Source organism: Arachis ipaensis, chromosome B08, assembly GCF_000816755.2.
Source record: "Arachis ipaensis cultivar K30076 chromosome B08, Araip1.1, whole genome shotgun sequence".
NCBI classification, from domain to species: Eukaryota; Viridiplantae; Streptophyta; class Magnoliopsida; order Fabales; family Fabaceae; genus Arachis; species Arachis ipaensis.
In genome coordinates, this window is record NC_029792.2 from 115,795,660 (window position 1) to 115,819,806 (window position 24,147).

The 24,147-nt window shown below is 32.5% G+C and overlaps 2 protein-coding genes across 7 annotated transcripts in view; both read left to right on the plus strand.

Annotated features, from left to right (window-relative positions):
- Positions 1–5,425, plus strand: part of LOC110265726 (uncharacterized protein At2g24330-like) — a 12,573-nt gene extending 7,148 nt beyond the window's left edge. For 2 of the 3 annotated variants that reach the window (XR_002351975.1, XM_021108937.1), the window contains exon 3: positions 5,277–5,332. The gene's annotated coding sequence lies outside the window, so the exon portion shown is untranslated. Of the gene's footprint in view, positions 1–5,276 lie in introns of all 3 variants that reach the window. The other variant, XM_021108939.1, reaches the window with a different exon arrangement.
- LOC107611824 (probable glutamate carboxypeptidase LAMP1) lies at positions 6,836–8,767 on the plus strand. Of its 4 annotated transcripts, none has more exons than XR_001613474.2 (4): positions 6,836–7,225; positions 7,335–7,475; positions 7,621–7,810; positions 8,180–8,767. XR_001613474.2 is itself a non-coding variant. In XM_016313714.2 (3 exons), exons 1-3 carry the CDS (start codon positions 7,094–7,096, stop codon positions 7,633–7,635), a joined length of 288 nt encoding a protein of 95 aa, XP_016169200.2. In that variant the 5' UTR covers positions 6,836–7,093; the 3' UTR covers positions 7,636–8,041. The 4 variants fall into 4 exon arrangements, 1 of the variants encoding a protein (XP_016169200.2); XR_002352931.1 differs by having other exon boundaries at positions 8,229–8,767; XR_001613475.2 differs by having other exon boundaries at positions 7,621–7,792; positions 8,444–8,767.

The following is a 24,147-nucleotide window of genomic DNA, read 5'->3' on the forward strand; positions in this document are numbered from 1 at the left end:
AATTATTAGCTGTTGTGTATGCTGTTGATAAGTTTAGGTCCTATTTACTTGGTTCTAAGGTTATTGTTTATACTGACCATGCTGCTTTGAAGTACCTTCTAACCAAGCAGGATTCTAAACCAAGATTAATCAGATGGGTGTTGCTCCTTCAGGAGTTTGATATTGAGATAAAAGACAGGAAAGGGTCAGAAAATCAAGTAGCTGACCATCTCTCCAGAATTGAGCCTGAAGCAGGAGTACAACCACCCACAGCTCTGACTGAGACGTTTCCAGATGAGCAATTGTTCCTCATTCAGCAGGCTCCATGGTTTGCAGACATTGCAAATTATAAGGCCATGAACTTTATCCCAAGGGAGTACAGTAGGCAACAAGTAAAGAAGCAATTAACTGATGCCAAGTATTACATTTTGGAGGAACCATACCTATTTAAAAAGGTGTTCAGATGGTATCATCAGGAGATGTGTCCCAGATGAAGAAACACAGCAGATTCTTTGGCACTGTCATGGTTCTGAATATGGAGGCCACTTTGGTGGTGAAAAGACAGCTACAAAGGTCCTTCAGAGCGGGTTTTACTAGCCGACTCTCTTCAGAGACTCAAGAGCATTTGTAAAGCACTGTGACAGATGTGAAAAATCCACGAATCTCCCTGCCAACCATGAAATGCCACAGTAGGGGATTCTTGAGGTTGAGTTATTTGATGTGTGGAGTATTGATTTCATGGGACCTTTCCCACCCTCACATTCAAACAACTATATTCTAGTGGCAGTCGACTATGTGTCCAAGTGGGTGGAAGCTGTGGCTTTGCCCACCAATGATGCCAAGATGGTAATGAGCTTTCTTCAGAGATATATCTTCAGCCGGTTTGGTGTCCCAAGGACACTCATTAGTGATGGAGGAAGTCACTTCTGTAACAGACAGCTGGACTCTCTTCTGCATAGATATGGAGTCCGTCATAAAGTGGCAACCCCCTATCACCCTCAGACAAGTGGACAGGTTGAAGTTTCCAACAGGGAACTTAAGAGAATTTTAGAGAAGACCGTCAGTATTTCAAGAAAGGACTGGTCTAGGAAGCTTGATGATGCTCTCTGGGCATACCGGACAGCGTACAAGACTCCTATTGGCATGTCCCCTTATCAGTTGGTCTATGGCAAATCCTATCACTTGCCAGTCGAACTGGAGCATAAAGCTTACTGGGCAATCAGGTACCTGAACCTTAATTCAGAAGCTGCAGGAATTAAGCAAATGCTTCAGTTGAATGAGCTTGATGAATTCAGATATTCAGCCTATGAGAATGCCAAGCTCTATAAGGAGAGAACTAAGCTATTGCATGACAAGAAGATAGCCATCAGAGTCTTTGAGCCAGGACAGAGAGTGCTTCTATACAATTCAAGGCTCAAATTCTTTCCCGGGAAGTTGAATTCCCGGTGGTCAGGACCATTTGTGGTTACCAGAGCTTCACCGTACGGTCATGTGGAAATACAGAAAGAGAATTCTGACAGGAAATTTACAGTGAATGGCCAAAGGTTGAAGCACTATCTTGGAGGCGCGATTGATCGCCAGAGGTCCACTCATCTGCTCAACTAGCAGAGCTGACTGTCAAGCTAGTGACGTTAAAGAAGTGCTTGTCGGGAGGCAACCCGATAATTTCATATCCTTAGCTATTTTTCGTAGTAGTAGTTTTATTTGATATTTGATTTTTATTAAGTTCTTACTAATTTTCTGATCATGCAGCTATTTTATCACAGGAACCGAACACCTCAAGCTATTTGAAAAAAAAAAAAAAAAAGGGGCACACGACGCGCAAGCGTCATTGACGCGAATGCGTCAATCATGAGTGCGTGTACAATGAAAATTGACAGAGAGTTGCGCGGGAGTGGCGCTGGACTCATGCCTTTCACACGCGGACTCATACCCCACGCGTTCGCGTAGTTTTTGATTTTCGCTATTCACGCGGGCGCATCATCGACGCGAACGCGTGACCTGCAAATTCGACGTAAAAGAGCGTTTGGACAGAGAGTTGTGCCGGCTTGGGGCAAGAAGTGTGCTAAAAGCACAAATTTGGTCACGTGGATGCGTGACTAACGCATTCGCGTCAGTTGCACATATGGCCATCCACGCGAGCGCCTGCATGACGCGCACGCGTCGTATGAAAATTTGGCTCCCAAGCCATGCGAACAGAAAGTCACGCGGCGCGCGAATCGCTCAAAATCCAGGGCACGCGGACGCGTGCCTGACACTAACGCGTCATTATGAAGAATGTGCGACGTATGCGATCGCGTGCTGTATGCGAACGCGTCGTTTGCGCTGCCCAGTTTTCTTTCTCTCTCTCTCTCTCTTTCTCCCAATCCCTATTCTCTCTTGTTCTTTTATCCTTTCCTTTTTCTTTCATAATAATATTTGTATCTTTCTATTTTCAGTTCTTCTTTGCTTGAGGACAAGCAAACCTTTAAGTTTGGTGTTGACGCTTCACTTAAGGGTTTTCTGTTTATTCCTATGGCACCAAAAGGGAGGCGAATCATCTTCACAAAGGAGCACAACCTGAAGAATAAAATGACCTCTCAGATAACTAAGGTGGTTGAGTTCCTTTCATTTTTTTCTTCCCGCTTTTATTATTTATGTTCTGGTTTTCTGCTAGTTTGCTTTGTTTGCTGCATGATCCTTTATTAGTAGATTCATAGGTTATAGTTTAATTTTTCTGTTAAGTGCTTTAATTCTGAAAGATGTCTCATGTATTGCCCACTAAGCTTGAAATCAAAAAGAAAGAAGAACAGATGTAGTGCATGAGAATTTGAATTTAATTTTTAGAGTAGTCTCATTTACTTAGATGTGGTGGTATTTTCTGTGATTCTGAATGAATGCTTGAACAGTGCATATTTTTTATAGTGAAGTTTATGAATGTTAAAATTGTTGGCTCTTGAAAGAATGATGAAAAAGAGAAATGTTATTGATAATCTGAAAAATCATAATATTGATTCTTGAAGCAAGAAAAAGCAGTGAAAAAACACAAAGCTTGCGAAAAAAAAGAAGAAGAAGAAGAAAAAGCAAGCAGAAAAAGCCAAGAACCCTTTAAAAGGGCAAAGGATAAAAAGGATCCAAGGCTTTGAGCATTAATGGAGAGGAGGGCCCAAAGGAATAAAATCATGACCTAAGCGGCTAAATCAAGCTGTCCCTAACCATGTGCTTGTGGCGTGAAGGTGTCAAGTGAAAAGCTTGAGACTGAGCGGTTAAAGTCGTGATCCAAAGTAAAAAGAGTGTGCTTAAGAACTCTGGGCACCTCTAACTGGGGACCCCAGCAAAGCTGAGTCACAATCTGAAAAGGTTCACCCAGTTATGTGTCTGTGGCATTTAGGTATCCGGTGGTAATACTGGAAAACAAAATGCTTAGGGTCATGGCCAAGACTCATAAAGTAGCTGTGTTTAAGAATCAACATACTGAACTAGGAGAATCAATAACACTATCTGGATTCTGAGTTCCTATGGATGCCAATCATTCTGAACTTCAAAGGATAAAGTGAGATGCCAAAACTATTCAGGATTGCAGTTATAAACCCCACTATAAGAAGAGACATGAGCTTAATCAAACTCTCATTCTCATGCAAATTCACATCCTAAGCTTATATTAGTTTTTGGTTGCTTGAGGACAAGCAACATTTTAAGTTTAGTGTTGTGATGCGTGAGCATCTTTCCTATCTTTTCCTAGTGAATTTGCATCTAACTTGTTGAGTTTAATTAAGAATTAATTATATTTTAGCCACTATGGATACTATTTTGAGTTTTGTACAATTTTATTCATTTTAGGTAGCATTCGGATGGATTTGATGAAGTTTCTGCAGAGAAAGAGAAGAAACCAAGGAGATAACCAGCGAATACCGACGCGGATGCATGGCTCACGCGACCGCGCGGAATAGAGGAAATCGCAATGACGCAAACGCGTGGACTGGAATCTGCACAAATGACGCGAACGCGTGACCGACGCGTCCGCGTGACTCGCGAAAAAGGACCATCGACGCATGCGCGTGACCGACGCGTTCGCGTGACATGCGCCACATGCAGAAAACGCAGAAAGACGCTGGGGGCGATTTCTGGGCTGTTTTGACCCAGTTCTTAGCCCAGAAATCACAGATTAGAAGCTGCAGAAGGGACAAATCAAGTGGTCCCCAACCCATCAGCTGAAGACTTGTTAATTAATTCGAATTTAAATTCAAATCTTATTAGAGGAAAAGATATTATTTTAATTTTAATTTTAGAAATTTGATTTTTAAATTATTAGGATTAGTCATAAAAGGGATCCCAATAGGGTGGTTCCAAAAAAAACATTCCACAACATTATTCCATACAAATTTACATTCCACATTCCATGAGCAACTAATCCCCCATTGTTAAGGTTAGGAGCTCTGTCTATTGTATGGATTGATAATATTATTTTTCTATTTTAATTCATGTTTTGATTTATATTTCAATAATTGTTTTCGTTCTTTATTTTATGAATTTGGGTGGAACGGAAGTATGACCCATGTTCTATTTGAGTTCTTGTATAACTTGGAAAAGCTCTTTACTTGAACAATAACTTGAAAACATATTATCATGAATTTTTAATTATTTGTATTTAACGGAATACGTGGCATATAATCCCTTTATTTTTGGATAATTAGGATTCTTGTGGCATATAAACTAGAATTTGATCATCACCCTCTAATTGAAATTAATTGACCAAGGAATTGGCAGTTGATGAATTTTAGAGGAGACTAGGAAGGTCTAAGGAATTAGGGTCTAGTCACAAATAGTTTGCCATGAATTAAATCTTACATGATTAAAATTAGTTAATAAGAAAAGTCAATCCAGAAAATAGATAACTCTGAAGCCTTAACTGATTTCTCAATATTTTATTCCTTACATATTCACCTGCCTGTCTTCAAACTCTTCTTTATTGTTTAATGCTTTGGAACTCTCAATTACTCTTTTCTGTTTGTCTAACTAAGCCTATCAAATACTATTGTTGCTTAATCCATCAATCCTCGTGGGATCGACCCTTACTCACGTAAGGTATTACTTGGTACGACCCAGTGCACTTACCGGTAAGTTAGTGGATTACAAATACCGCACCACTATCTCAAAAATCAAATTAAAGATATAAAACTCTGACAGTATAGGGATATGACAGAATAGAATGGAGTCATCTGATCAATGAAGGTGACCCCCTATATAGTGGGAAAAGACGTTCTTCTCTTATTGTTTTGAAATGTGACAATTTGGATTTAAACGATTTCATCTCCCAGGCCGTTGCTGTAGGTTTTGCAATCATGACAACTAGATCAATGGATATGAATTGGAAGATGAGAGCAATCCGGGGGGTTTTTTTTTTGTATACTATAGTTCACTAAGTATTGGTATCATCACCATGGTGGGTGTCACGCATCTCATGATAAAGGTTTGTAACTGAATATGCTTATTTCACAATAGGTTTAATATATAACTAATTTTTGTTTCACTGTTTTTGTCACTTTTATGGTTGTATCTGTTTTCCTTTCTTTGTATCTTGAGTTGTGAGATATGATCTAAGGTGTTAAGCTTGGGTTACTTTCCATGTTAAGAAGCTTGTCTGTTAATCATCGCTCCAAAGATATTTATGTATATGGTATCCTAGGTGTGTTACTTTCTTAAGAGATGTCCTATTCTACTATTTTAATTCTACTATTTTCTTTCTTTCATTCAAATTCTATTATACATTGTCCTAAGGTCGTATAATGAGACTGCATTTTTGGTTAGTCAAAATTATCCTTCATTTCCTTTTCACATTTGTTTTATCAGCTACTTTGGATCATATTGGTGGCATCCTGCGCTGCTCTATTAATTCAATCCATGGTAGCCAATCTTGGGGTCGTCACTGGTACTTAAATCAATTTCATTTTATAGATACTTTTCAAGTACGCAAGCAACTAGCAATTTTCTCTTGTTTTTTGTTCACTCTCTACTGCTTGCAGGAAAGCACTTAGCAGAGCATTGTAGAAATGAATATCCTTGGGCTACCAACTTTATTCTTTGGTTTATTGCTGAAATTGCCATAGTCGCCTGTGACATTCCTGGAGGTATTCAGATTCATCTAGCAATTTTCTTTTATCTCATTTATTTGTATAATTACCATGTTTTATAGGATACAACAGAGTCCATGACTTTAAAACATGCACAACCACCAACATAAAAGTTAGATCCATGATTGGCAACCATATATTTCCATGTTTTGAAATCTTGATCTCTCACTCTACATGTGCTGTAATTGGGACAGCCTTTGCATTGAACATGCTTTTCAGCATACCTGTTTGGATTGGTGTTCTTCTGACAGGACTCAGTACATTGATCCTCTTAGCTTTGCAGCAATATGGGGTAGTTTTCTATGTTCCATTCTTCTCTGCTATTATACGATAGGAAATTATTTGTATCCTGAACAAATTTATGGTCGTCATTGCATGTTATATTAGGTACTATCTATCTATATAACAACAATATGAGCCTGTTTCTATGTTGTTATTGAAACAGGTTAGAAAACTTGAATTCTTGATTGCATTTCTAGTATTTACAATTGCTGCATGCTTTTTTGCTGAGCTTGGATATGCAAAACTTGTTGCTAAAGAAGTTTTGAAGGGTCTGTTATCATGTTTGACACTTCATGACCTTATTTGATACGAGAATTTTTCTCCGTATTGAATCGAATCAAATCCTAACAAGTGGTAACAGGATCTATGTCATTTCATACGTTAGGCGAAAGAATAGGTGAAGGAACTATAGAAACCACAAGAGAAACTGTAACTACATATACTTAATTCACTTGAATGACAATTGGTTCTGTTGTGGAAAACAGCTGCAAGTGTTTGGGGTCTAGTAGCATTATGGCTAGCAGATGAGGAGTTCTTACCTTTTGATTATCAATCCTATGCTAAGGAGCTCCAGGTGTGTTAACTTTGTACTTTTTACACTCAGACTGTTGTCACTGAATTCGACGTGGCAATATAGTGCCATATAATCTATGTAGCCGACCTCACATTATGAGATAAGGATCGTTGTAACTGAATTTTATAAAGATATTCATGAAACCAAAATGTTTGAATCACAGCTTAATGTAAAGAACTTGGAAGATGAGATTTCAAATAAAGACATGAATTTGTCTCCTATATTGAAGTCAATCAAGGAGCTTGAGAAAGCAGCAATCAAGATAAATGACCAGAGAAAGGTATCATTTGGCCAAGTTTAAACTTAAAACAAACACAAGTTCTTAAAATAACAACTATCATATAATAAAGTGTTTTCTTTTCTTTTCTTTTGTTTTTCTTTTTGTTCAGGAAATAGAAGCAAGTAAAGGTTGGAGAACATGGAAAGAGTACCAAATGAAAGTGAGAGATGTGAATGATAGACTTATGATGGTTGAACGTGCATTCACTGGCAGAGATGGCCTCTTAGGAATGACATGGCATAAGCATTTGGTGAGTATATAGTTTTTTTACTCTAAGAAGCAAGTATTTTCTAGGCCAGTTCCCTCATTCTTCTTCTGACTTATAATATCACATAGTCTCATTAACAAATGCCATGTGAACATTAGATGAATTCTACTGTTTTGAATGAAACCAGGGTTCTAACTTCTAAGAAAGATGAAATTGAAGAAACCAAGCAAGCAAAGCAGAGAAAAAACATCAAACATGGTTGCTACTGTTGGAATAACATAATTTATTGGAGCAGAGATGATTGAGAAGGCAATTTCTTAGTAGATGAAGCTATTTTGTCCAAGCTAAAGTCAAAGAAGGCAAAGGTCCTTGTTGAGGTAAATCTATATTGCGCGCTTCAATTGAAAGGCAAATTCAGTTGCCAAATATTAGTATAGTTGTGATGTATGTGTGAAGACCATTTAGAAGGATGAATTTTTGAAACTCTGCTTTGTGACAGCTTCTATATTAGCAAACTCTATAAATAAAGAAGAGAGCTGTGTCAATACAAACTGTGTTTTCTTCCCTTTGCTGATTAAAATAAATAGAATATATAGAATATTATCTCAGTATTTCCATTAATCAATGTCACAAGGATCTTGTTTTTAAGATTTCGCGAGTTGCCTTATAAGCCATGAAAGTAATTAGGTACCTTGAAATATATTCTTTTTCTGGTTGAATAAGCCATTAAATTTTTTTTGTGCCAGAATTTCTTGTGCCAAAAAGGGAAGCATCAGTGAGAATTTCTTTGTGCAGAATTTCTTGTATATCAAGAATGCTGTTGTATCATCAAACTTAACTCCTTGAGGCACCAAATTTAAGAGAACAGTGGTTTTCTCTAGTTGATGATTTGCTGCATTAGCTCCAACAATGCGAACCTGGTTGCGACTCAACAAAAGACTGGCTGCAATTTCCTCAGCTAGCTTGAAAACCAAAGGGAAGAACTTGTATATTGCAATGCTGATGTGGAGTTTAACTTGAAGTGGCTACACACAACCACAAGGAGATCCAGGAGGTGTATTTGTCAATGGCTCTGAGCAAGTCACCATCATGCAATCTAAAAGGAATAGGATCAATATAAAATCTTGTTTGTTTAAATTGTTGAAAATGAAGGAACTAGTAGTGTCAATGAGTAACGTAAATAGTTATAGTTCTGTTAATAGTTTATTTTTTTGGGTATCTTTTTATTGAGATAGTGAGATATTGGCCAATGATGTTGAAAAATAACATCTAATTTTATAGGTATCATGTAATGAATATTATGTTTATCTATATGATTTTTGGCCTCTTTTTTTTTTCAATTTACAGTGTGTTTGATGGAAGAAATTTAAAAAATAAACCTAAAGTATTCATTTTGCAATGGAAAAATTTAAAAAAATTTCTATTTTACTTTACCGACGGATTTACAGACGGATTTTCTGTCTGTAATCATAGTGTGAGATGATTTTCCAAGGTTCAAATTACAGACAGAAAATTCATCTGAAAATCTGTCTGTAATTACAGACGAAAAATCTGTCGGAAAATCCGTCTGTAATTACAGACGGAAAATCCGTCGGAAAGTTCGTCGCCTTTGGAAAATGGATAGAAAATTTACAGAAGGAAAATCCGTCGGTAACTGGTAAAAATTCGTCTGTTATTTTTCGACGGAAAAAAAATTCGTCGGTAAATAATTTTCGACGGGGCTTTTACAGAGGGACAAAATCCGTCGGTAATTTCGTCGGTAACCCAAAATCCGTCTGTAATAAAGACTAAATCCGTCTGTAAATCTGTCTGTATTAATCAATTTTCTAGTTGTGAGAAGCTCGTGCAATGATGGAGAGAGCGTGGACGGAGAGAGGAAGAAGCTCTTCACTTGTGTGGAGTGTGAATGGAGCTCGAGAGGGTAAGATCTGAGTTAGGTTTAACTCAATATTTCCGACGGAATATTTTAAATTTTTTGTCTGTAACAATTTAATAAAACGCAGCATTTTTGTCCATTTAATTACAAACAAATTTTTCGTCGGTAACCATTTCTCACAAAAAAAATTAATTTTTTCAACAGAATTATTGACGGATTCTTTTTTCCATCTGTAATTTATGCTAATTCATTTTTTTTTGTTTTCGACAAAAAATCTCTCGCAAATTCTATCTGTATTTCTATGGAATAAAATCTATCGGAAATATCTGTCTGTAATAACTAATTTTTTAGTAGTAAGAGCAGAAGAAAAACTACAAAACAACAAAGCAAACGTTACCAATTGTTGAAAAATAAATTTTAGTTTCTCTAAATTAAGGCTCAATAATCACAATATTATTATAATAAGAATTGCATCTCAGGTCTTTAACACGTTCTCTTACAACACGTATTAAGTAAAAGAATTTTAAACCTGAATTACATTATAGCTGTCAATGGTCGGTGGTTTTCTAAAATTTGCAATTCCGAGGTGGACTTTGTTATAATACAGCTAACTGGTTGACTGTATATTCCTAATGCTTCTATTTTGACCCTTCTTTAACAATTCAAATGATGATCTCCGAAGCTTATGCAATTGCCACGGGAGCTGACCTATTAGTAGAATGTTCAAAGTCAACACATATCTACGAAGCTTCTTTGTTATTCATTATTCACAGAGAAAATCAAATATGATGCACGCACGTTAATGTAAATACAGAATATGATAGGTTACAATACCATATAAGACATATTTTTATATGTATTTAAATTTTTATAAGAGACGAAAATACGATATATATAATAAGATATAAAATATTTTTTAAATATATAAAATATTTAAAATATTTTTATTTTAATTATTAATAATATATATTATTTTTAAATTTATTTTAAAAATATATATTAATAATAAAATTAAATATATACGCTAACACGTGAAGGTATTTAAGTGTGTTGAAATATATCCGACAAAAAATTTTTATTTTTAATAAGATACTATTAAGTACAGAAAGAAAATATGTATCGGACGAGTGTCAAAAAGTATCGTGTCAAAAAATATCGTGTCCAATATGTATTACACACGTGAACACGACAAATTAAGAAAGTGCATGTCTATATTTCATAGAAAATCAACAAAAAAAACTATATTTTATATATACTATTTTTACATATATTNNNNTAATAGGCAAAAAGGAAAAAGAAAAGAAATCATCACTGTGGAAAGAAGCTAACCAAAACAATTCAGACTAATTTTTCCTATATATTTTAACGAGGCCTGAAAATATAATATATAAGCTATGCCAGATTTTCCTGTGGGATTAGTATCAATTAAATTTTTTGCTTGTCTGTGTATTTACTAATCCATAACTAGTTCTAGATTCAAAACTTCACAGTAATTTTATAGAAAAACAATCATCATACTAAAAACTTGTGTGTAACTATATCTTTCCTTGAAAAACTAGACATACTAACCTACAAAAGTTAGAAATACTCAATAAAATTTAACTGAAAAGACGATCTCTATTGCTAATTTCATAGGTAATCATGTGGATATTATCACTTGTTCCTTTAATTAAAAGGTTGAGAGTTTTAAATTTTATCTTGAATATATAAAAGGTTAAATTATTTTATTGTTAATTTTTATAAATTTTTTAAATTTGTAATTAAATCTTTATATTTTAAAAATTTTTAATTGAATTCCTACAACAATTTTAAATTTATAATTAGATTNNNTTTAAATTTATAAAATATTACAAAATGAAATCATTAACAATAATATTAAAAAACTAACATATAGCAACTAATTTTAACTAACACTATGTAATATATAGGCTGTCAAATAAATATAATATGAAGCTCATCGTTAAGGAAAAAACAGATTCTCTCTCTCATATATATTAAACCTCCTTCATGTACTTGAATTTTAAATATTTTTATTTTAAAAGTGATAAATGTTAGCTGTAATAGACTCTCAATAATTAATTACTTTGTTCAATAATGAACATCTTTGGGGGGAAAAAAATACCTAACTTGATGGGTTGCACCAAACTATAATACGTTAGAGAAAGATGATCCACAAAAAGTAATAAAAGTAAAATACTAGTTGTGTTTTCCTTTTCCTTAAAAGAAGCTATATAGTATGTGGAATATAATACAAGTTGAGCATGTGAAGAGTCTTGAATTCAATCTTGACGATACACATTTTATGAGAAGGATGAAAGATTCAGCAGTGGTCCCAAAAATCAAAAAGTGTTTCATCCTCAAACGGCATATATGAGTTATTATATATGGCTGGGTAATACGACCTAATTAAGGTTGGTTAAATACTTTCTGTTTTTGTTATAAATTTTCCGTTTTTTTTCTTGGCGGAGGGTGAATATCTGCGGTTATTCATAGATTTTAATTTCTATTTTTTTTAAATTTAACATCATCAACATAAAGTCACCAAAAAAGCATCATCAACGAACATAAATAGTAAATATCCAACAAATATAATAAAAATAAAATAAAAAAGTTTTTAATATATATAACTTACAGCATTTAATTTTAGTAATTTCACTCTTCGGAAAGATTTAACACATCTCTATAAAACAGATACCTTTATTTACGAAAATAAATCCTCATTTTCATAGAGATTTGGCTAACCTCCCCAATGATAGATAATTTTTGAGGGTACCTGCTTTTGCAAATTTCTTTTTGCCATCCATAATTCCAAAATCTACGTCCTAGATTAATCGTTGCATTTTTTGCATGCCCCAACCGACACACCCACACCCCCTTATTCTCTCCCCTTAATAATTAATACATATTCTTCATGCACACACATATATATATAACTCTAAAATTATGAGGTGTTTCTCATAGATTTGATCTATTCAACGTGTTCGATCATATGACCAATTTAAATCATTTGAGTGCAGAGCGCATAAGTAGGGGCGACTTATTCCTAAGTCCTTCTATAATAATAAATAGATAAATAAATTATTAGTATTGTAAGGTTTATAGACAGCAAGCCAAGATGGGAAGTAAACTGTATGTTTATGCCCCATATTTATCTACACCACTTTTATATATTTTTCATTTTTAGTATTTAAAGTGATTAATAAAAATGAGAAAAGATAAAAAAAAAATTTATGATTTTTACCATAAAAAAAAGTTGAACAAAAATTGTGGATAAAAAGTATAGTTCAAATATCATTTTTCATATGGAAAACATAATTGCAGGCTTGCAGCGGTGCGGAGAGACGAACCAGTGTGTAGAGTGGAGCTTCTAGTGAAGAACGTAGGAATGTATTTTCTCATAATAACTTGTCAAAAACTAACTCTTAACATATACAAGTGGTTTAGCCTCATATAGACACGGGTAAAAATCACTTCTAAATCCGCACCGCCAAACCCGCGGGCTTTGGCGGGGCGGGGCGGGCTGGCCCGGCGGGCTAGCAAAATTTTTTTTGAAGGACATTCTAGTCATTTACACTATCATATATATATGGAACTAACATGAGTTTAGGGTTTCATTTGTGAACACCCACAGCCACAGCACAGCAGCGCTGCCTCCCTCTCCCTCTCCCTCTAGCCCTCTTTCTCTAGTCTTCACGTCACCAAACAGTAGCCTCCGTCTCCCTCCGACGACATCCCCGCTTTTCCTCGCATCGGCATGGCGGTGTTGCTGTCTCTGTCTCTCCTTCACAACTAGATTGGAAAGCGCGCTCTCTCTCTCTCTAAACCCTCACCGAATCATCCCTAATCTCTCCCTCCCACTGGCGGCGACGACGAATCGGATCTCTCCCTCGCACCGGCATCATTGGCTCTCTCTCCCTCACAACTTTATTTTGAAGGCGCGCGACGACTCGCATTCCCTCTTCACAACTTTAAAATATTTTTATAAAAATTATATTATATAATATTATCTTTAATAAAAATAATTAATTAATAAATTTTGAATATAATAATATAGTTATTTGTCAAGTAATATAAAATAAAATTTTAATTATTTTATATTTTTAAGTTATAATTTAAAATATTATTTTAATATAATTTTTTAGTATTATAAAAAAATTTTGTATAATAATTAATTTTAATAAATAAAAAACATTCAAATATTTTGTATTTATATATTTTATATTTAATTATTTAAAAATAAAAAATTTTGTTGTTATTTAAAGTATTTATTTATGTACTATGATATTTTGTATTTATTAGAGTCCATCAATACTCTTCTTTTATATTAGCCTTTGATTTTAATCTAATAAAATCTAATGGTCTATATAAATGTGGCACATTCAATAAGCACATAAGTGTTGAACTCATTTTAGACATACCCATTTGTATAAGAGGTAAAAGAAAAAATTAGTGTGTTTCTATTATCATGTATATACATATAGTATGAGATTAGTAACTGGTTTTAAGATCAAATCTTATGAAAAAAATTACAACTTAATTTAAAACAGAATCAATTAGAATCTTATCTATATTTAAAACTCATCATAGAATAAATAATTAATTATTTAATATTCTTAATTATCATATTATTATATCCAACAATCAATCTAGTCAAATTACTGGACATTTGGTCAGTGGTTCAACCGGTGGGTTATTGGTCGAACCGTTTAATCCAATAATAATTTAATAAATATATAAAATTATAATAAAATCAAATTTTAAATATTAAAAAAAATAAATGATAATAACATTTTATATTATTTAAATTTAATTTAATTAAATTATATGTAAATTATGATATAATTCATACTTTTATATAATAGATGAAATAATGAGTAAATATAATAAAAAAGGGTCGCACTAGTGTACAGATGTTATTCTGTACAGATATACAGATCTACAATCATCTTATTTCAGCATTTGACACGTGTTGTTCTCATGATCAGGAAGCAGCTGGCTCTGAAGAAGTTGAGGGCGCTGATGGAATGGGCAAATGAGCCGGCTTCGTTGGGTGAGATGGAACGGGGTTTTGAGAATCCTGCATTCCGTTGATTGGAGGCTTACAACGTGGGCCATGTTGGGGGGTTCAGCAAAAAAAGTGTAGGAAAGCTAGTAGTTGGGTCTTAGCTTCACTAGTCTGCTAACATTGAAGGAAACCCTATTAATTGCAAATACATAACTGACATAGGTAACTATTAAAAATAGAATCCCGTCTGAGTAATCCTAAAAACAATTATAACGAATTATTTTACGGGCATAAACATATTAAGGAATCAATAGTTACAAATGTTATTTAATCATTAAATTAATTTTTTTTCAAAGTATCCTTCAATAATTTTTATAATTAATAAATTATTATTTTTTCACAATTTTTGTTAACATTTTTTTTATATGTTACTATTAGTTTTGCGATATTAATGTATATTCTTCTTACATTAAATAAAAAATAGGGTAAAGTACTAAATTGGTCTCTTATGTTTGGGCGTAATTCTGTTTTAGTTTTTAAGGTTTAAAGTGTTCTATTTGAATCCAAAAAAGTTTCATTTAGCATCAATTTAGTCCCACAGTGAGGTCAAAGTTAAATAATTAACGGAATGTCCTACATAACAACAGTACAAGAACAAAATCGATAATTTGGAGAACAATACAGACTCTTGAGGCACAAAATCAACCATGGATACATCAATACATTTATTTATTATTTTTCTTACAATATAAATAAAATATTTTCTATAAAACTAAAGAGAATTATAAATAAATGTATTGATGCATCAATGGTTGATTTTGTGCCTCTGTAGTTTGTACTTGTTCTCCAAATTATCGATTTTGTTCTTGTACTGTTGTTATGTGGGATATTCTGTTAATTATTTAACTTTGACCTCACTATGGGACTAAATTGATGCTAAATGAAACTTTTTTAGATTCAAATAGAACACTTTAAACCTTAAGTACATGATACTATTACCGAGATATAACTACATTACTCATTATGAATATAATAATATAAATCTTAGGTATGTTAACATTAAAAAACAATTTAATTCTTTTAATAAATATTGATATTATGATATAAAAACTAATTTAAAAAGTATAAAGATTTAAGGGTATGATATTACATCAGTTAAGTGAAACCTATCAGTAAATTAAATAATTAAGACATAAATTTATCATGAAATATAAATTAATACAAATATGTCTACTAAGTTACGCACTAAACTGACAAACAGATTCACATACAATAATCACGACACAATAAATCAAAATAAAACACCACACCATAACATCAAGAGACAGACGAGACACGACAAGGCAGAACCAAGAAAGAACACTGACAGAGGGTGTAGGGTAGCGACTGTCGAGAAGCAGCGAGCAACTACCAGCGACGAACCGAGTCGAACTGAATTGGAAGTGTGTTTCAAAGTGTCTTAGTTTTCTTTTTTTGTTAGCCATTGTAAATTGTATTCCTTCGTATGTTTTACTGTTTGGTCAAGTTGAAATTGTCCTGAATTCGGACGTCATATACTATTGTTATTTTAAGTCACTCAGAGTTTTAAACTTTATTTTACGATGAATTCAAAGTGTCTTAGTTTTCTTTTTTTGGCTGTTGAAAGCTACGATGAATTCTAGTCAAATTCAGATTTGGTCAGAATCTGGATTTGTCCTAAATAGAATTGGGTAGATCCTATTCAAAACATTGGTGTATGTAATTATTGTTTGTGTTAATTATTGTCCTAGTATCTAAATTGTACATATTAACTAGTATGTAGTATTTATTAATTAAATAAAATCAATAACAAAGTATTAATTCAAAGTGAGTTCATGATCTTCATATTTAATTTTTATATCCTAAAGTAATTATTTTTAGGGTTAAAGTTTTTTAATTGTAATAGAAATTAGAACTTTAAATTTAATTTAAAAAATTTAAATATTTTTTAATTAATTTATATACGATTAAAAAATATTATAAAAAAGTTGAATTGTGCTTTTTACTCTAAGAATCAAAGACAACGTACATTATAAATACATAACTCTCCAATTTTTTATTCTAAATTTTTTCGCTCATGTAATTATTTCACTTAATTGTAAATTAAAAAAAAATCAAGTCAATTTTTCTACTGTCACACCCAAGGACCATTTGTATATAAACATTGTATAATTAGACTCTTCTTATAAAATTTTTCTTTGTTTGTATTTTTAGCTATTTTAATACATGTACCAATATATAAATTAAATACTATTAGACTTTAAAAGTATTTAGCAGATTAATAAAAAAAAATAGTTAAATAAGTATGTAAATAATTGAAAACATAATGCCAATTTTTAAATATACTTCATAATTGAATAAATAAAATGTTATTAGTATTATTATTAACAATTTTAAGCATTATATATATATATGGATAAAAAAATTTACAAGTAATTAAAAAGGATACAGAATTAGGGATAAAAAAATAGTAAGTTGAATTAAAATATGAGCAATGTTACATCACTACTAGCAAATATTATTATTTTTAACCAACAATAATTTATAAGTATATTTATAGATATTTTACACACAAAAATATATACTTTACATTTATATTTACTAAAATTTTGTACACATAAATCAATACAGTTTATACATATATTTTTCAAAATTTATATACATAAAATAATAAAATTTATTTGTTAAAAATAATTTAATATTTGTACTAGCTAAATAATGACCAAAACTACTAAAAATTGCTAGTTCTCAAAAATTTCTCTCAAAGTATTAGTTTACAAATGAATTAAAGAAAATCATATAAATTACTTTTTATTTTTGAATTATACAAGAAAAAAGTTCTCTTCGATATATATTATATAGAATTAGTTATCAATTTTTCCCATCAATTAAATATGCCATAATTTTTTAAAAAATAATTATACCAATTAAAATTAAATTCATATTTTAGTTAATTAATATTTTTGTCTTAGCTAATTAATATTGTTATTGCCTATTGGTATTAATATAGTGTTACGGTGTTATTTCACCAAACGAGATACATGAATTAAGAAAGGGAATATTTACTGATTTATGAGAGTGAAAGCTGAATGAATAATGAGCTATTAAATGACATGCTTTAACTTCAATTCTGCTGTAGCTATGATCAAACTCTATAATGTAAATACGAACTTTGTTTTTGATATTGGAGTTACAACGGTATTTTTATAAAAATGTGGATTGATGGGGTATTATTCTCAAATGTGGAATTGCTTAATTAGAGAAGTAGAAATTGGACCGTCCGATTAGTAGATGGTACACAAATTGGACTATCCGATTTGTGTTAAAAAGAAATTAAATGAAATTGAGGTTCACTAATTGGACCGTCCGATTTTTATACCTTCCACAATTTTGTACAATACCAAAAATTATAGTGTTTCATTATATCACTACTCTTACTTCCATACCTAAAAAAAATAGTCGTCTTATACAACGTTCAATCATTATATCGCCAACCAGTATACTTACATATTTGAATATTTCACTATCTTATTTAGTCAACGTTCTAACAAATAAATAGAATTAACATATCTAAACTGCAGCTAAACTGTATTCACTTCAACATATTTTTATATCTCAACATTCCTGTGATACTGCATAAATTATATTTTTACTGTTAATCCAGTAGTGCCTACTCAGATATTTAATATTTGTTCAATCATATCTTTATTCATTACGGATTTTTAAAATTTAAAAAATATATAATAAAAATATTTTAGTAATTTTCTATAATAACGTTATTGCAGTCATTTTCTATAAAAAAGAATATTAATTTAAATCGATTCAAGATTTGGTTTACTGATTTTTTGACCAAATCAATTTGTCTTATCTAATTTTGACAAAAATAATATAGTTTAATTAATTATATGTATTAAATTTTAGTTAATAACAAACATCTTTAAAAAAAACGTTTTAAACTAGGGGTGAACACGGGTCAGTTTGGTTCGAGTTTATGATAAAATTAGAATCGAACCGATCAAAATGTAATTGGTTCGGTTTGGTTTGGATTTGCATTTTTTTGTACATATACCCGAACCAAACCAAACCGATTAAGAACGGATTGATTCGGTTCGGGTAATTGGGTACCCGATGACTTTGAAATTCATAAAAAAAACTAAATTTTTATCTTAAAAATTCAACAAGTACAATAAACATGTAACATCAATAGAAATAATCCAAACATGTTAAATACCAAATACATTAAAAACTAAACTCATTAAAATCCAAACATATTAATAATGAATAATCATTGTCTAATGGAAAAGCCATATCTATTTTTTTATTTAATTAATATATAATTGGGTTCGCGGGTTGGTTCGGGTTCCGCACCCCCAAAACCGATATCCGAACCAATCACTAACAAAAGCCATCGATTTGGTTCGAGTTAGACCCGATTACCCGTTGGTTTCAGAACCAATTTAATTAGTTCGGTTTGGGTTCAGACGGATAATCGGATACCTGCTACCTGTGCTCACCCCTATTTTAAACATCTTTATCAAAGTGTCTCTTTTTTTTTTCTGCCTTCAATTGGGTTATGCAAGCTTTTATTTATTTTTTTTCTTCTTTTTTCGGGTCAAGGGGTCATATACCCGTTACTTACTTACTGAAAACCCATCCCACCCTTTCAACCATGATTCTCTCACAGCCCACCTTCATCCAAGGCCTTGTATGGAATATGGAGTCCAGTCCAGCCAGGCCCAATTCCCCCCATCCAAGCACAGCACCTCCTTCCCAAACGGAGCTAATTCCCTCCCAACACGAGCTATTCGGCTTCGTGCACGCTTCACGTCACCTCTTTCAGCGAACAAGCGGCTCTTCCTGGACACCTGTCACCACAAAATAACTCCAAAAAAAATATCTGTATCCTCCAATCTGTACACTATAATTCTCCAATAAAAAATCTACTATTGGTACATATAAAATAATATGGTATATATATAATTATAAGCATTACATCTATTGAAGATTCACTTGTCACAATGAGATGGAGGCTAACCTTAGAGAGCCACTTTTTGAAGGAGATTCAAATAGATGCTTCTATAGCGATCCACACCCTGCTAGTCTACAAGTGGAGTGCGTGGGTCAAGATGAAAGTGTGGGATAACTGCCTAAATCGAGTTCGGTTTGTGATGAAACCGTTCGGTTTTTAACTATTTGACTGCCGTTGACCGAGTTAGTTGCAAGTCCGATCTTAATAATGAACCGAATCGGATTGGACATCGGTTCACTGATTTTTCAGTCGAACCGGTCAGTCCGGTCCGATTTTGATAACTATGGCTAAGTCGTTTAGACTTGCATTTTTACGAGTTTGATTTTAGAGTCAAATATTTATCTATTTAAGTCAAATATCCATCTTTTACTCACTCTCAGGTTTAAGGATCGAACGCTAGAGACGCCACTTTTTGAAGGGGATTCAAATAGATGCTCCTATAGTTATCCACACCCTGCGGGTCAAGGAGGAAGTGCGGGTCAACCGACTAAACCGACTTCGATTCGCGACAAAATCACCCGGTTTTCAAGGGTTTGACCGTCATTGACCGAGTTAATTGCAAGCCCAATCTTAATAATGAACCAAACCGGATAGGATATCGGTTCACTGATTTTTTGGTTGAACTAGCCGACCGGTTCGGTTCTGATAACTATGGCTAAGTCGTTTAGACTTGTATTTTTATGAGTTTGATTTTAGAGTCAAATATCCATCTATTTAAGTCAAGTAAACGAGTTAGTCCGACAGATTTGACTCATTTTGACGATCCTAATTAATTCAAGAGCTAGCTCAAATTAATCTTTATTGAATGAATTCTAAAATGATTCTAATTAATAATAATCATATACAAATAAATCCTTATATATAACAATTTAATTATCTTATCTATTATATATTCTCTAGTATATTTTGTGATTGAAAATATCAATATTATGCTCCTATTTTTAAACTTGTCTTTAAAATATATTAATTTAAAACTTCAATTCAAATTAACAGCAAACTTTCCATTAAAAATAATAACTAATTTGTGATCTAACAGGAAAAAAAAATCTTTTTTAAGAAAAATCTTTTGATTTTAGTTGTTTGTAACATTTTTTAGAATTAACATCTTGCTAGAATACTGTAAATTATTAGTTATTAAAAATTAGCTAGCTAATTATTAGTCACAACTTTGGGACTTTAATTATTCTCTCATTTAAAATAACTTTAGATTAGTGACAAAATTATGACAAATTACATTAGCGTGCTTAGCAATTCCATGAATTTTCTATGGATTTATATAAAGGTTAGCGATTAATATTAACATGAAATAAGGACAGAATAAGGACTAACATTTTTTCTCACAAATTAGTAGCAACATAAAATAAGCAAGAAAAGTCTAACAGTTGTTAATCAGTCGCTAATTCCTCACTAAATAAGCTTTTGATTAGTGACTTAATTGCGACCAGTTACTTCTAAACTTTTCTCGGTTAGCTTTGGAGTTGTTAAAACTATGTGACGAATTTCCAACGAGATTAGCGAGTAATTTGCTACAAAATAGGTAGGATATAGCTTTTGCTTTGTGACAAGATTGCAGTTGCCAAATCGCTCGCTAAATTAAAATTGCGATAACTTAGCGACAAATGTATTTCGCCCGCTAATTAGCGACTTGAAATCAGCGAACGAAGGGTGTCAGTTGTTAAACGATCACAAATTTTTCGCTACTTAGGTACTAGGCACTCAATATCCGTATTTCCACTTTAGCGACTAATTAGCAAGGAACACTTCCCTAGCTGAATGATTTATCCGTTGCGATGAGTTAGTGACGACTGTTTTCTGTCGCTACCCTAATTTTGAATTTTTACAATATTATGCAACAAATTAGCGAGAAACTAGTTGCTCGCTAAAAATAAAAACTTTAGTGACAAATTAGCTAGGAATTTTTCCATCACAAAATGCATTTCAAGTCTTTGTGACGGATTAGCTAGTAACATTGTTTCTCACTAATTAGCCTTTTCACATAAAGTTTATTTAGCGATGAACTAGTGTGTGAATTGTTTCTCGCTGATTGTATATCAAACACTTGCGACGGAATAGTGACAATAATATCCCTCGCTACTTTACTTTTATTCGATTGAACCCTTAAGTGATTGATTTGCTAGAACATTGTCAGTCACTAATTAATTTGTGACAAATTAGCGAGAAAATTTTCTCCGCTCTTTTTTAGCTACAAAAGTCAATCTACGAGAAACTAACTTACTCGTGAATCTCTCGCTAATCACTCGCTTTTATCAAGTTCGGATATTTTGTGACCGCTCATTAATTTTGTCGTTAGTGCGTCACTAATTCCTCGCAAGTTAGTGGCAGATTAGTGACAAAAAATATTTCTCGCAAAAATTCGTCGCTAATTTGTCAAATTCTTGTAGTGCACTACTCCAGCCATCGTCGCCGTCGAGGAGTGTCCACCTGGAGCTTATTTCTGCCATGGAAGAGCTTGTTTCTCCCCTGCGAGTTGTTGCCTCTGTTTTTCGCTGCCGCCGCCGCTTGCCTCTGTCAACTACGATGCTACCCTTTCTCCTTCATCCAGGTATGTCATCTTCCCTTCCTTCTTCTATTTTTTTGACATTGTTGGCATTTTCTAAACCCTAACCCTACATTTATGCTTAATGTTTGCGTCACGGTCCTTCATTTGTGTCGTGCTACATTGTTCACTACCTCTGGCGCCACCGTTAGCATCGCCGGCGCACTTTTGACCGTCTCTGTTGCATCACTACATTCAATCTGTCTGCCCATCGCAATTGCTAGATACTCGATTTCTAGGTTCAAATAGCATCCTCCTCTTCCCCTGCAACTCATTTTGTCAATTTGCACCAGGTTCTATTTTCTTTTTTCTCTTGCAGCCAATGAAGTCTTTAGGTTAATTTTAATTTTGTTGTTTGGATTCCGTTTAAATTTAATTGGACTTAAATTTTTAGGTTAGCTTAGTTTGAATTAGGATTTTCAAATTAGAATTAGCTTTAGTTAGTAAATTTTGAACATGTTATTCTAATTCTTGAGTTCGGTAGTGTTTGATGATTTGGATGATAATTCTTAATTGATTTTAGACTATTGTGCTTAAAATTGAAAAATTCAGACATTTGATTTGTTTAAATTGTGCTAATTATTCTTGTTTAAATTCATGTACACTAAGTGTTCCGTGATATGCCTCTATAATATTTTAGATTTCGAATTGTATGTTTACTTGTGTATTATGTTGTTTTGGTCAATTATTAGTATTAGACATATTACAATGAATTAAATTATTAGTGAATTATGAAACTACCTCTTAACAAGTTTTAAATGATATAGTTGTCTAGATTGTTTAAACACAGACTCGAAGGCACAATGAGGAGGAAGAATCCTACAACAATAAGGCAAAATTTTTTTTATTGATATATCATACAAACAAACATTATTAGAGTTTTTTTTAATTCTGTTTTGATTGAGTTTCTTTTTTAATTTTGTAATTTAATTATTAATTAATAATATATTATCATCGGATTTACCGAAAAAAATTCGACGGTAAAAGTTATCAACAGAAATTTTCTGACAGTAATTAGCGTTGGACGAAAAAATCTGCCGGTAAACAATTACCGACGAGATTTATACCATCGGATTTATTTCGACGATAATTCCAGCAGTAAACTCGACGGTATTCAGCAATAAAATTAGTATGACTAATATTAGAATTTTCTTTAACCTATGACTATCATAGTAATTAATAATGTATTTGTTATACTTTAATTTCGGACAGTAAATACCCTACAGTGCTAGTTGAATGGATATTGGGTATGATTTAAATACTTGTAGAATTAATGATTAGTCAATATGAAATCTATCAACTATGGTAATGAGTTTGAGCTCTACGATTATAATGAATGAATTAAACAATACCTTGGCCAAGGGGTTTGAATGAATAAAGCGATGTATTTCTTAAGTCATTCACAATTCATTATAATAATGGTAATAAGTTAGAGTTTGACCATCAAACCGTACTCTAAAACTTAGACAAGAACTGAAAAGATAGAAGGAGCTATATTTTTGTTCTTATTGAGTTTTTAGTAAAAATATTATTACTTCATACTATTGGGTCATCAATGACTGTTGCTAGACGTCAACCTTGATTAGTAAATTTAGTATGACTAATCGACTACCACATATAACTAATTTACTCCCTTTCAATCGCATCCTTATATACTTTCTGTGACTATTAAAAAGGTCTTGAAGAGCAATTGTATAATTATCGTAAAAAAAATTTTAGCAACAAAGTATAAGATGATTAATGTCTAATTACTGATAAATATATCAACAACTATTTTTATTGCTATTAAAAGCAAAATAAATAATTGTTAAAAGTTATTTTTCTAGTAGTGATACAATATTTCTAAAAAACAAACCTAGCATTTATATATTTATTTACAATTCCGCTAGGTAGACAATACGGGTGCGAACAACGTAAATAACGGGTTGCACTCCAGACCGACTAAACATAAAAAAAAACATTCCAATGTAATTAACCATCTTTATTTTTAATTTGACTTTCACCTTTCACCTTCTTCATTATCTATCTTCACCTTCACATACCATAAACCCTATTTTCACTGCATCCATTTCACCGCCGCGCGCCTTTCGTATCACGCCGCCACCGCCAATAAAAAGAAACATCCACCTAGGAACAAAAAAACATCGACAATCTTATACTAAAAAAATTCATTTACAATAAAACGAAATATCCAACTAAGAGCAAAAGAAACATACAAAACACATCGAA